Here is a 14,446-nt window from a genome sequence, read left to right as displayed (position 1 = left end):
GGCCGTCATAACGTATATTTATGCATGCTCAATAATCCAGGCAAGGAAATCACAGAAAGGTGAATCAGTGTCCAGACGCACTGATTCACCTTTCTGTGATAGTCATATCATGTTGTATGCTGGGTTGACATGCCAGGTTCAGCTTTCTCTCATTTATTTGTTGGACGCTTACCCCAGGTTCTCTTCGGACGCTTGGCCCATTTACTCCGATTTATATTGAATTACACAGTTGCTTTTCTGCAAAATACTGTAAGAGCACCTGTCCTTTTCTCGCATGCCTTTTTGGCAGGCCCCATCAACCCAACCTGACCGATTGTGGGGTTCGCAGGGGGCCATAGTACATACGGTGGTCCCCTGGAAGGTTAATCTGAATGAATATATTGTAGCGAATTCGGGGGGGCAGCCCGAGAACCGCCACAGCCGGGACGCGAACCCCTATCTCCTGCACCGCAAGCGACAACGTTAACCAGTCGACTAAAGGGTCCGACCCGTTGGACAAGGACCAACGTGTCTACTTATCCATGCACGTTACAATATGAATAAATGAATGAATGTACGCGATTAAAATAAATCAATAAATCAACAAAGGAGACCAAAAAAAAAAAAAAAAACCAGTTCACGGCCCTTTCTCTTCATGCCTTTGAATTAAATATGTAATTACCATTAACGGACGCGGCGCGGCGGTGTTTTACAGTGTGGCGCTGAGCGTTGACGAAGCTCAACAGCGGAGCGCGCGGCGCGGGGCCCGCCCCCCCCGGTACCCCCTGGTCAATGAAATCGACCCCCCGACGCGCGTTTCAGAAGCGCCACAGAGCGGGTTTGCGGCGAGCACCGGGAGCCGGTGTGTTGCACACAGATTCGGTCGGAGGGGCGCACACATGCCGGGTGACCGCGGACAGTTATTCCGGAGGCGATGAGTCGGCATGCGGGTGAACTGACTTGAGGATTATGCTGGCGAGAGAAGTGGCGCGCGCGTGGGAGCCGAGCGGACTCGCGCTTTAGCGGTTCCCCCAGTAGGTACCGAGACTTTTCAGCGCCGGACATGTCGAGGGACGGAGCGACGGCTGGGGTCCGCCTGCACAACGCGACTCCTCCGGCGGCCGGAGAAAGCGGACCGGCCGGCTCGGCGCCGCCCGGCGCCGCTCCTCCATCCGCTCCTCCGCCGGCCGACGCGTCCCAAGACGGCCGGGTGTCCTCGGCGGGCGAGCTGACTCACACCTGGGTCCAGTTCGCCAAGGCGTTTCTGCTCATATTCCCCGTGTACGCCCTGGGCTACTTTGAATTCAGCTTCAGCTGGCTGCTGATTGGACTTGCGATCTTTTTCTGGTGGGGGAGAAACGCGGGGGGCAAGAGGAGCCGGCTGAGCAGAGCCCTGGCTTTCTTTGAGCAGGAGGAGAGAAGTGTCAAACAGAGTCTCACCGTCTCTGATTTACCTTCATGGGTAAGAGAGAGAGAGAGAGAGAGAGAGAGAGAGAGAGAGAGAGAGAGAGAGAGAGAGAGAGAGAGAGAGAGAGAGAGAGAGAGAGAGAGAGAGAGAGAGAGAGAGAGAGAGAGAGAGAGAGAGAGAGAGAGAGAGAGAGAGAGAGAGAGAGAGAGAGAGAGAGAGAGAGAGAGAGAGAGAGAGAGAGAGAGAGAGAGAGAGAGAGAGAGAGAGAGAGAGAGAGAGAGAGAGAGAGAGAGAGAGAGGGAGGGGGGGGGGGGGGTTCAAGGTTCAACCTCAGTTAAACTCATTTCAGGTTGGCCCTTGTGTTCCACGGAGCCTCTCCCTGGAACATGTGAGGAGCGCGTTCATGTTTCTGGGTTTTCTAGGAAAGTCAGGAGCAGCAGCAGGAGGAGCGGTCTTGACCTGCAAAGCTGTGACCCGGCAGCTGCCCCCTCAGCTTGTGACATTATATTGAGCCCCCGAGTCTAAATACAGCATGGCACAATGGTAAACCAGACGTTGTGGTGGAAAAGAAACCCACGGGGTCTCTGTTATTTTAGGACCCAGAACACTGTCACTCCTGTTGCAGCCACACCGCCGCTCCCTGTCTGTGTAAAGTTGTCAGATAACACAGTTTGGAGTGTTTAGTGCGTTTGCGCAGAGGCTGAATCAACTGGAAAGTTGGAGTTGGTCTCCTTTTCCTGGCAGGCCTGGATAATGGATCAGCTGAAGTCTGTACAGTAGTAAATACTGCATCAGACGACAAGCCAAGTTGCATATATTCTGTACTTAATGGGATAGCTGGCTACCCTTCCATTTGGCTGTCCGTGCTGCTGCCATGCCGCTTGGTTATTATCACAGAGACTCACTCTTTATTTGTTGTTCCACCTCCAAAATGATATATCGATCATTTTGAAGGGCAAGTAAGTCTGGCGAAATGATCAATAACACAATTTTTAAGTAACTTGGATGCAGATATTGTCGTTTTACCTGCCGAGTAAGTTTTCCCATACCAGAGATTCCCCTCTCACTCGATGGGTTTCTCCACGGGACACAGACCTGACGCAAAATCTTAAGAATGTTGATTTTTTTTTTATCGTGCATATGAAATTAGCACAGTTCTTGGATGGTGTCAACGTATTTGTAAGGTAGAATATTTGTAAAACGCACTAAAGCTTTTCATAAGCTGTCTTAGGCTTAATTGATTGATGATCCTCACTTAGGCCTGGTTTGTGTGTGGTTTGTGTGTTTATTGTCACACAAACCACCTGTCCTGTGTCACCCATGTGGCGTGTTGTTCCATAAAAAGCAATGTGTGAGCAGTATTATTGCTGGCTGCTATGGATGGAATAAGATAATAACATCAAGGGGAAGTTGTGCCAACAGAGGACCAACACCGATTAGACTATCAAAGACATTGTTGCACCTCTTTCAGGATATCAGGCCAAATGAATGCATTTAATAATGTCAGGTTTCGGTGGTGTTAAGGTGTGTTAGTCTGTAATGAAAGAGCACACGGTTCAGTTCCTGTCTACTTGTGCGTTCTTGCAACACATTCAGAGTTCAACGTGTTTTGGAAGCTCCATGGACAGAAATAAACCAGCTGAGGAGACCCCCATCAGGTTTCAACTACTTAATTATTCTGTTATCCAGTGAGACCTCCTTCCTGTCGTGTCCAACCTCGGCTGTTGCCCATACAGCAGGCTCCTTTGGTTCGTCTGAGACCCAACGGTTGACTGGCCTGTGTTCACTGGAGTGCAGTCTGGTGTTCGAGGCTGATTTGAGTGCCACAAAAAAGCTGATAACTGCTGACGCGAGGCTGGGGCTCCGGATGGGCAATTAAATGTTAGGCAGGGGAGCTCGACGGATAACCAGAACCGGAGGATGTTATCTAGATACACAACACAATAAAGTAACAGGCAGCAACAGCGAGCGAGTCAAGTACTACATGCAGACCTGCTGTCTTATTTTTGCACATTTTTGTGTTAATTAATTGCATTAACTTATCAATGCATACTATCAATGTCATAGCAATGCATGTGATATGCATATGTCATATCGATGTCATATAATAAGCATATGTCAATGCAGTGACCTCAGGCTTGAAAATGGCCAGTTAGTAGATTTGAGTGAGTGCCAGTCTCCACCTTTCTCACTTGAACCTAGGCCCAAAGAGAAGGTGTGCTGGTAGAGACTACCTCCCCAAAACGGCCCTGTTTGGTCTAGCTCCCAAATCCTGGCATTCACTCCCAGGTATTCATATCACCAAACAGTGCTTCCCGTTCATGTTTAGTTCCTAACCCGTATATATATTCAGGGGTGGCTCATTGTGCTGAGGTGAACCACCCCACAAGTCAGTCATTTTCAGTGACTTGAAGGTCCTGTGAGATGCTAACACAGGTAAAGGAAGAAGCCAGTCTCTTTTTTGGGACTCTGGACTGGTCCCGATAAGTGCATTCTTTAGCCGAGTTTCATTGCGTTACTATATAGACCTTTATAATTTGCTTGTGCAGACTGAAGAGTTAAGTGGAAGACTAGTGTGCTCAGCTCCAGTGCTTTACAGACTAATGAGACAATCTCCTAAGAGGCAAACTGTGTCTTGTTATGTTCAGCGTTTTCTGATCTCGGTTTGGACTCATAACACCCACTCTTCTATAATTGAAGATTAAGGTTTCTCGTTTTTTTTTTTTTATCCTCTCTGCTTTCAAGTTCTCAGTAGCACACCCGTTGTTTGGATTTTTAATTTGCTATGAAACCCCAAATGTAAAATTAATTCTGTAAAATCCAAGCCAAGCGGCTGCTTAATTACCCTTCATCGATATGCCTCGATAACTGCAGATTCACACTGGCGGAGTTAATCAGCCCTAAATAACTAACTCAGTCGCTCTACTCTCGGTTTCTGCCCCAAAGGACGGCTTTATAGTCCTTTGACATCACCCTTTAGTCAAGCACTCATTCCCATTGACTGATTGATCCATCGTGATGGACGCCCTGCACCCACTTTGTCTGAATGACTTAGGTCAGTATGTCAGCCTTAATGGCCTCGCCAGTGTGTGTGTGTGTGTGTGTTTTAAAAGATTACATAACTTTCCACTTGGTGAAAAAGCTGCAGACCTCAATCTGTCACCAGGGGTTTATACAGTATTCCCCATCTCCCTGTTCCTCCCCCTGCTCTGTTCCTGCCGTGCCGTGCTAATGCTGTATCAGCACTTTGCCAGTCCACATTAAGTGTTAGTGCTGTCCCCCCCCCCAAGCTGTCAAAGAGCGTGCAATCTCTCCACAGCACTAAAGCCAATTCCACCACCTCATTTTTGCCATTGCCACCGGGGGGGGGGGGGGGAGAGAAAAAAAGCAGTGTCATATCAATGATGCAAAGAAAAACCTGTTCGGTTCTCTCAGGGATGGATTGTGTCTGACACAGGCTTTATCCTTTATTTATTGAGGTTTGTGTGTGTGTGTGTGTGTGTGTGTGTGTGTGTGTGTGTGTGTGTGTGTGTGTGTGTGTGTGTGTGTGTGTGTGTGTGTGTGTGTGTGTGTGATGAATATATAGCTGGTTTAGTCGCTGAAGGAGTTAAGGCAAAGGACGTTTAGGACCACATGAAGGATGTCGTGCGTTTGATGGGGTCAAAGTTCAATTTTGGTTCAGTTGTCTGTCGTGCTTCTAGACCCTCTTTCCCCTTGTCCCTCCCTGTGGGATTATATGTATCTCGGCTTTGCTCAGGTTTGGAAATTTAGATGAATGCAGAATTCGCAAGGCTGCTAATTACGTCAGTCATCCTTCTTTTCTAGTTTTCATCGAAATATTGGCAGTAAATGGCATTGACATCATATTTTTAAGGATTGTAATTTTTGTCCCAATATAAATATGAAACCATGGTGTGAATATATGTAAGATACATCATTGCTCAAGTGAAACCTATTTTTGAATTTACTGAGAATGAAATTAAGCTAAGGTGACCTTATCTTGTTCTTTCTGTTGGAAGCATTTCTTCTGTTCAGCACTGCATCAGAAGGGCATGTTGGCAATTTTCCTTGTTAATGTTGCATCAACAGGCCTAATAAAACCAAGATATCCATGATCTACCAGGCATTAATAATCTGATCTGTTTACTCCATTGTAGGTCCACTTCCCAGATGTGGAGAGGGTGGAGTGGTTAAACAAGGTAAATAAAATAACTTCCTGTTGTATTTGTCTGTTTGAGTGAGACCATGATTTCCCTTTGTGAAAGCCAGGATAGATGCAATGTAAAGTGACTCACTCACGCTCTCTCTCTCTCTCTCTCTCTCTCTCTCTCTCTCTCTCTCTCTCTTTCGCTCTTGCTCTCTCTCTCTCTCTCTCTCTCTTTCGCTCTTGCTCTCTCTCTCTCTCTCTCTCTCTCTCTCTCTCTCTCTCTCTCTCTCTCTCTCTCTCTCTCTCTCTCTTTCGCTCTTGCTCTCTCTCCCCCTCTCTCTCTCTGCACTGCATGCTGGGAGGCTGGATGTGTGAGCATGAGTGAGGGTGGTGAATGTGAGATTGGTGCGGAGTTTGAATTGTTTGCTGTATTTTTTTTGTTTTGGATTTTCCCCTGTATTCTTCATCTGTCCTATGTGCATGATCAGGTAAGCTTTCTTAATACTTTTTACCGAGTGTTCAATGGTTTTGTCGGGTGTGTTTTCAGGAGGAGTGGCATCCTCTGCGATGCCACTTCTGTTCATCCGTCATGGGATTCAGATAGTCCTGCCAGAGCCCAGTGTGATGTGGAGGAGGTTTTGTTGGCCATAGGAGAGCAAGTTGGACATGGCAATCTACTGTTTGCTCCCAGGATGAACACGGCTGTAGTGGTATTTTTTGAAGGAGGAGCATCATGTTAATGAGATGATTGAGAGTGGTGTAGTTATAAGGGCTATCTGTAGTGCTGTCTCCCCATTTGTTGGTTCCCTCTACCAGTAGCTTAGGCAGAATAGTTACTCAATCAGATTTGCTAGATGCATGGAGGTTGAAACACCCCACTGCTAGACAGTACATGTGGGTCAGGGTGAGCAATAATATGGTGACTGCAGCCAGGCTAGATAGGTTCTGCATTTCAAAGTCACTTGTATCCAGTCTAGTTAGTACCTCCATTACTCCAGTTGGCTTCACTAATAGCCATCTCATCACCGTAGATTTGATCAGTTCTCCTGGGTAAAAAGTTAGGTCATATTGGCATTTCAACAAGTTGCTGCAGGATAGCGTTTTCTGTCAGAGCTTTGAACAGTTTTGGGTCTGCTGGCAAAGTAAAAGAGCTATTTAAATGTTTTTTTTAATATATATATAAATTTATTTCGGATTTTTCCGTTTTCTCCCAATTTAGTGGCCAATCGATCCCTATTTTAATTCAAATACCCACCCTCGTACTGCACGCGTTCGCCAACTGCATCTCTCCGGCTGGCAGTGAAGAGGCGAATCCAGGCCGAACCACTGCTTTTTCCAACACACACAGAGACGCATTCATGTGACGAACACAAGCTGACTCCGCCCCCCTCCCGAAGACAGCGTTGCCAATTATTGCTGCTTCGTCGAGTCCGGCCATAGTCGGATCTGATGAGCCCGGGGCACAAACCCCGGTCCCCAGTGGGCAACTGCATCGACACAAAGCTAATGCTTAGACCGCTACACCACTGTGGACCCCAAAAAAGCTAATTTTGATTCACTGAGGTAGTGGTGGGAAGTGGGCAAGGCACAGATTCGCATCTTCTGTCAGCAGTATACATCTCACTCCACTGCTAGGATTAAAGTAGCAGTTCAGGAGCAGAAGGGCAGTATTAAGAACATTGAATGTGCTATTAACTATAATCCAAACTTGGTTGCTATGGCCTGTAGCAAGAAAAAAGACTTGAGCTCAGGACTTTCATGCAGGAGAGAGTGAAAGGAGCCCTTGTTAGGTTTTATTTCCTCAACATCAAAGACATGGATGCTCCGAAGTCTTCTTCAGTTTGAAGACTGTTGCCAGGAGCAAGCTGCTGATATCCCTTAAGTTCCCTGATGGAAGGGTGATGACTGATCCAAAGGAAATGAGGCGTCATGCTGTGGCTTTTTACTCTTCTGTCTTTGGAGCAGAGGAGTGTGATCAGGACAGTGCTGCAGAGCTGCTGGAGGGGCTTCCTCAGCTCAGTCCCGAGGAAAAGGCAGACCTGGACAGAGAACTCAGCTTTGAGGAGTTGACTATAGCTATTGGTCAGATGGCTCCAAGAATAGATGGGCTCACCACTGACTTTTACAAGCGTTTCTGGTGTTCTGTTGGACCTGACCTGCATGAAGTCTTCTTGGAGTGCTTCCATGCAGGGATGATGTTTGTTTGTTGTTGGAGGGCAGTTCTCTCCTTGCGCCCTAAAAAGGGAGATTTAGCTTTCCTGAAAAACTGGAGACCGGTGGCCATTTTATGCTCAGACTATAAAGTGCTTTCCAGTCCAGAGCACTGTCAAACAGACTAAGAGACTATCTGGATATACTTGTTCATATGAACCAAATATACTGTGTACAGGGCAGAACAATAATTAACAATCTTTTTCTTTTTCGAAATGCGATTGACCTCTAAACTGTATGATCTTGACAGTGGTATTCTTTCCTTAGATCAAGAAAAAGCATTTGACAGGGTGAAACATGGCTATTTTTTTTGTACTTAAAGCTTTTGGTTCTGGTGACCATTTTGTATCATGGGTGGGGTTATTGTACAGTGGTTCTGAGTGTTTGGTGAAGGTTGGGGGAGAGTTGAGCCAGCCAATCCCTGTGCAGGGAGGTATAAGATAGGGTTGTCCCATCTCAGGGCGGCTTTACAGTCTGGCTATTGAACCTCTGCTGTGCAGGCTGAGAAGCCAACTCAGTGGGCTTTCAGTGTCAGGCACACAACACAACCTACCTTTGATAGTTTCTGCCTACACAGATGATTTAAATATGTTTGTCAGAGATCAGGGGAATGCAGACACACTACAGGACAGTCTGGGCTTATATTAGAAGGTTTCATCAGCAAAAGTAAACTGGGCAAAGAGTGAGGCCTTACAGGTAGGAAAGTGGAGAACGAGGGCAGTACCCAGTCTGCCTGCAGGTCTGCAGTGAGGGAGAAGAGGGATGAAGGTGTTATTGTATTTTTAGGCACAGAGGATTATCAGAGGCAGAATTGGGAGGGTGTGATGGAGAAAGTGTGTGCCAAGTTACCTAAATGGAAATAGTTGCAACTCCAGCTGTTGTATAGGGGTCGAATTTTGGTTGCCAATCACTTGGTTGCCTTGATGTTGTGGTACAGACTGATTGTTCTACCTCCACCAAGAGGCCTGATTGAAGACATTCAGTGGGCCATAGTGGGATTTTTCTAGTCAGGGGAGCACTGGATCTGAACCCCTGCATCATACTTGTCAGTGTAAGAAGGAGCACAGGATCTTATGGACATTACCTCTGGAGTGATGGCCTTTAGACTGAAGACCACACAGAGGCTGCTTTACCACTATGGTGTGCGGTGTGCGGTGGCTGGACACAGCCAAGCTCATCCTGTGGACAGCTCGTCTGGGATGCAGTAAGCAACTGTTTCTGCTGAGGCTGGAGGAGGCAGATCTCACAGGCCTGTTGCCTTTCTACACCTCTGTCCTGGATGCACGGAAGATCCTTAAGACCTCCAGGGAGCCTACTGCTATGGCTGGTCTGTGGCTGTTTGAGGAACCACTGTTTTGCAACAGCTTCATTTAGGCCTGGACCCTGTCCTCAGCCAGCATAAGCTCTTCTCTGAAGGAGGCTGGATGTGTGAAGCTGGGACATCTGCTGACGTCTGTGGGGACCCTGCAACAATGTAGCAAAACCAGACCCAGATTGTTGAGTCATATTATTGAGGAGGTGTGTGCATTGCTTTCAGAGTACGTGAGGACATTTATGATGAGAACAATGAGATAGCTGGCCAGTGGGAGGAGGATGTGGAATATAGCTTTCTACAGTTGACTCTCTCCTAATGTTGGAGAGTGCCAGGAAGTGGAGGGCTGACTCCTTTCTTTCACAATCCCATGGCCAGATAAGTTTGAGGACCTGGGGGAAAAGGCAATTTAAGATCCTGTGTGTGAAGGCGAGGCACTTTCAGTCTCTGCAGGCCATGAGAACGTCAAGGTGGTCTGAGGTTTTTGGCCCAGATTCTTCTTTGAAAGACTGCTGTTGGCCCCTGTACAAGCTACCAGTTGAAAAACGGTCAGCTGATCTCCAGTGGAGGATTGGACATGGAGCAATACCCACGAACAGACACAGAGCGCACCTGGATCCTGATCACAGGGAGGCGTGTCTTTTTTGTTTATAGTGTGAAACTCTTAACACATTTATTTGCCCAGTGTCCTAGGTTGGTGGGTGTGTTTGAGTTGTTAAGGGGTTGGTTTTTGGGCTTGGGGGAGGCTTTTTCTTTTCAGTTGTTTGTATATGGCCAAAAATACCTAGCCAGAAAGAAAGGTACGCACTCACTTACAAACTTCATATCAGCTACTGCCACAATAGCCATCTGGCTGAGCCGTAAGAACCAGGCCCGGGCGGTCTGCTGTGTGGACCCTGTGCAGGTTCTTACAGGACTGCTGACAGCTTGGCTCAGGGTGGAGCATGCCTACTACAAAATGATAGACAATCTAGAGGCTTTCAGCCTTAAATGGGCAGCAGGGGGAGTATTGTGCTCAGTGGGAGATGATGAAGACCTGGTCTTCTTTTTCTAATTTGTGTAACGAGGGAAGGGTCCTGGCTGTATTGTTGGCTTATTTATTTATTTACTTATTTTTCACTTGCACTATTGTAGTTGGTGTCCTTTTGTCTGTATACCAGTTGGAATGCTTAATAAAGGGTTTTTTAAAATCAACCCCCCCCCCGTCTATGTGGCGCTGTGGGGTGTATTCATTCCACTGCATACATAAACCAGCCAGCCAGCCAGTCAGTTACACTATGGCTTTTCAAATCCCCATGGTGAAAATCTCAATGTAAAGTTTGAAATATTAAGTAGCAGTGCTATTCTCGTCAAACCAAAATGACACTGGCAGCAGTCCCGGTTCGACAGGTCTCGCTCGCCCATTGCATCTTGAGATATCCCAGTAAAACTTTAGTTTAAATTTTTTAGTGTTAACTATATTATTCATACAGTGGGAGATGCACCAATAAGGGAGAATTTAGTGAGAATAGTTTAAAGGAGGCTAGGTGGAGAGCTAGGTGGTTTTACCCTCAAGAGTTATACCCACTTATATCTCACGTGTCCATCTGAGTAATCATGAGGTAGGCTGAAACACAAACCACCCTTCCTCGCTTTTGGTTCATGCTATCAACTGTTAAATGTGGCATTTCCATGAAGCGCAGTCTGCGTGCCAGATGGGCAAATGCCAGCCCAGTGATCCCTCTCCTCTGTGTCCGTCCCCCCCTCAGACAGTGAGACAGATGTGGCCGTACATCTGCCAGTTTGTGGAGAAGCTCTTTCGCGAGACCATTGAGCCGGCGGTGAAGGGGGCCAACGCTCACCTCAGCACCTTCTGTTTCAGCAAGATTGACATGGGGGACAAAGTGAGTGTCTCCTGCCTGCTCTCAAACACTTCAAAGAATCCAATCAAGTTTATACACATATATGTCCAAACTTTTGACTGGTACTGTATGTTATATGTAAAGTTTCACACATTAAATAATGCAACAATATTTGCTTTACATAATGGTAAAAGTGAGGAAAGCAAAGTGGAGCATAATCATAGGATAACTGAACATTTGTGTGTGTGTGCGTTCGTGTGTGTGTGTGTTTGTGGGTTTATAGAGTGAATATATATGCTGTTTAAGGTAAGGGCAGAATGCGGGTGCGTGTTCATCATCGTAATAATGGACATTGTTAGGGCAAGATTCACACCCGGGCCAGGAAAAGGGGAACTGAGTACTAGTTGCCAAATGTTGTAGCAAACACAAAACAGACTTTCAGGAGCAGGTGTTATTGGGACAGCTGGCTTGTGTGTGTGTGTGTGTGTGTGTGTGTGTGTGTGTGTGTGTGTGTGTGTGTACACACTCACAGACTTGCACTTCTGCATGTCTGTTAAATAGTTTCCATGGAAGGGAGGGGGGCACCGCTGGGGTTAACCTCATGCTAAACGTGGGGATTCGGAAAGGGTGCTGGCGTTGGTGTGCCACAGATGTGCCAGAGTGACGCAGGGCAGCTATAATCGCTCTCTCTGTTCTGGTGTAGCCCCTGAGGGTCAACGGGGTCAAGGTTTACACAGAGAACGTGGACAAGCGTCAGATCATCATGGACCTACAGATCAGGTGACCGAGCCCTGCTCGATCAGATCTATTTGACCTTTTCTGGTCTCAGCCATTTCTGGTTTGATTTTCAACTGCACACATTAACTTTTCATCTTTGTTTAATCCAGCTTTGTTGGGAACACTGAGATCGATGTGGACATCAAGAGGTACTACTGCAAGGCTGGAATTAAGAGCATCCAGGTAAGGGACTTTCTACCTCCATGGTTTTTGGCAAACGCACACCGAGCTCTTATTTTTTGCAGAATAACATGTCTAAGGGGTGTCTGCGTGGTGGTGTGACGATCTATTCTGTTGCCTACCAACATGGGCATCGCCGGTTCAAATCCCCATGTCGCCTCCAGCATCCCTGCAGACACAATTGGCCGTGTCTGCGGGTGGGAAGCCGGATGTGGGTACATGTCCTGGTCGCTGCACTAGCTGGAGCAGCGACCGGGACGACTCGAAAGAGTGGGGTAATTGGCCGAATACAACTGGGGAGAAAAGGGGGGGGAATCCCCCCCCCAAAAAGAATAACACGTCCAATATTTGACACCTTTCTTGTCACCACACTGTACGTGAGCAAAATGACCATAAAGTTAAAAGCATGCTCTGTCAGCTCTTAGTTGGGGTTTTTTCCAACCATACTGGTTGTTAAATCCACACCTCTTTTTTTGTCCAACGGTCAATACACGCATGGCAAAAATATGTGGATAGATTAAGACTGCATTCAGCTAGGTGGAAGTTTTTTCAGTGAACACAAAAGTCTGTTGTCTTCTGTAAAACTTTATCCGTCAGTATCAGTCTCACTGCAAGGTAAAAGTTCACAAGCTCGTGAAAACCAACACAACCGTTAGAGTTGAAATTCTGCTGTTTTTAGCGTTTGAGGACAGTTGTCAACACTCATTTAAGCTGCAGAAGGCCATCTAATGAACAACACAAATGTCAAATAAAGTATAGAATATTGAAATTGATATTTATTTCATATAGTCTCAGTGAAAGACGTGTATTCTTAGATTCAGCTGTATTCCACTCAGAGCTCTCTGCTTAGCATACAGGCTTGCATACTTCATTGCGTGGCGTGTGTGTGTGTGTATATGTGCATGTGCCTGTGGGCACACTGTGTGTGTGTGTGTGTGTGTCTTTATAGTTTGGGCGTGTGTGCATATCTTTTTGGGTATGTGTAAATGTGTCTGTATGTCCTTGGCCCCGTGGCCGTAGCCACACTAGAACATAATTGGCAGAAGAAATAAAAACAGTCACACTGCCTCCTTGGAGATTGTGCCATCGGGTCCTGTCCCCGGGAGACATTTGTTCTGCATCGCTCCCATTACGTAACCTACATTTCTCTCCAGCTCATTATACGGTGCTGTTATGTTAGTCTTAATGCGCCGTGGCCTGGTGCACATCACACGCAGCGTGTGCAATTCAATCCGTATCCTCTGCAAGTGATCCGCGTCTCGTTTTGAAACCACGGATGACCTCACGTCCGTGCAGAGCAGAGCAGGTGTGTGTGAGGTCCACAGCAAGTGTGTGAAGGCACCTGCAGCACACAAAAAAATCCTTGCAATTGTCAAAGTACATTATGGAGAAGGGGTGTAGTCCGGCCGGGTTGGGGTTGTGTAATGTCTCCAACCTGCCTGTCATGTGTTGCAGCTAAATGCTCCACAACTCCGGAATGTTCCATCTCACCGAGTGAGATTATGAGGACAGCTTACTACTGAGAGGGTCAAGGACCTGCTGGGTGTAAGTGGCCTTTAGATCAGTGTGTGTGTGTGTGGTGTCGGTCTCAATGTTTTCCCGTTGTGTTTCCACAGCTCCATGGTGTTTTGAGAGTAGTGATGGAGCCATTGCTGGGTGACATGCCGCTGGTTGGAGCCCTGTCCATCTTCTTCCTCAAGAAGCCGGTACACCCTCTTCACAATAAATTATATAAATTGTTTTAACCGTCAATCATCATGTTTATATTGAGATGCGAAACAATATGGTAATGTTAGGCCACTATATTTTACAGTTTGGGCTTTTTTATAATTCAATTCGGGGATAAATGTAAGGCTTTCCCCAGCCCACTTCTGTCAAGCTATGGTACCAGAAGCCCCTTAAATGGCGCGGCAGCACATGTATGCCTCTAAGATGAGCATTGGATAGACGTACTTTACTGCCCACAAGGGAAATTAATTTTGCTCAGGTCAGTACATACATACAGACATTAAGTAAAATAAATAAATAACACCACAGTAAAAGCAGAAAAGATTTTTAAAAGAAAAGCAGTGCTTTTCTCCTCATTCTGAGAATGTGTGTGTGTGTGTGTGTGTGTGGGGGGGGGGTGTTGGCACTACAGGTCTAGTTCGTCCAGGCGAAGGGGTGTGGGGCGGGGGGGTTGTTCTGGGGGCTTGTGTTTGTTAAGAAGGTTAATAGCAGAGGGAGTGAAACTGCCCTGGTCCTGTTTGTTGTGAATGGGTGGCGTGTCTCCTGCCAGAGGGCATGATCTGGAAACAGGTGCTGGGGTTATGAGTTGAGTCCCTGGCGATCTTACTTGCTTTCTTCTCTGGTCTCTGGTCATAGTGCTGCCGAAGGGTTGAGCACTGCCCACCGCAGAGCTTGGACCCCAAGGGGATCACCCTCCGCAGCTTGGCCATAGAATTAACATTCACCTGCCAATATCGACTGGAAAACACATAAATTCTCACCAAGTATTCTTTCTAGTGGGCCCTTGAGATGCTCTTTCTAATATGAGAAACAGTTTCATTGTGCAAGCGAGTTCGGACCATGTTAAACATAATAACAAGGGC

At 46.8% G+C, this 14,446-nt stretch overlaps 1 protein-coding gene across 1 annotated transcript in view; it reads left to right on the top strand.

Moving 5' to 3' along the window:
- The first annotated feature begins 1,042 nt into the window (after positions 1–1,042).
- esyt2b (extended synaptotagmin-like protein 2b) overlaps positions 1,043–14,446 on the top strand; it is a 40,277-nt gene continuing 26,873 nt past the window's right edge. Inside the window, exons 1-6 of the mRNA XM_056299233.1 lie at positions 1,043–1,441; positions 5,545–5,586; positions 10,806–10,940; positions 11,602–11,678; positions 11,786–11,858; positions 13,472–13,561. Coding sequence (XP_056155208.1) covers positions 1,043–1,441; positions 5,545–5,586; positions 10,806–10,940; positions 11,602–11,678; positions 11,786–11,858; positions 13,472–13,561 — 816 coding nt within the window. The remainder of the gene's footprint in view (positions 1,442–5,544; positions 5,587–10,805; positions 10,941–11,601; positions 11,679–11,785; positions 11,859–13,471; positions 13,562–14,446) is intronic.

Source organism: Lampris incognitus, chromosome 19 (genome assembly GCF_029633865.1).
Source record: "Lampris incognitus isolate fLamInc1 chromosome 19, fLamInc1.hap2, whole genome shotgun sequence".
Classification (NCBI taxonomy): domain Eukaryota; kingdom Metazoa; phylum Chordata; class Actinopteri; order Lampriformes; family Lampridae; genus Lampris; species Lampris incognitus.
Note: the sequence above shows the minus strand (reverse complement) of the source record. Positions and strands in the feature narration are given on the sequence as shown.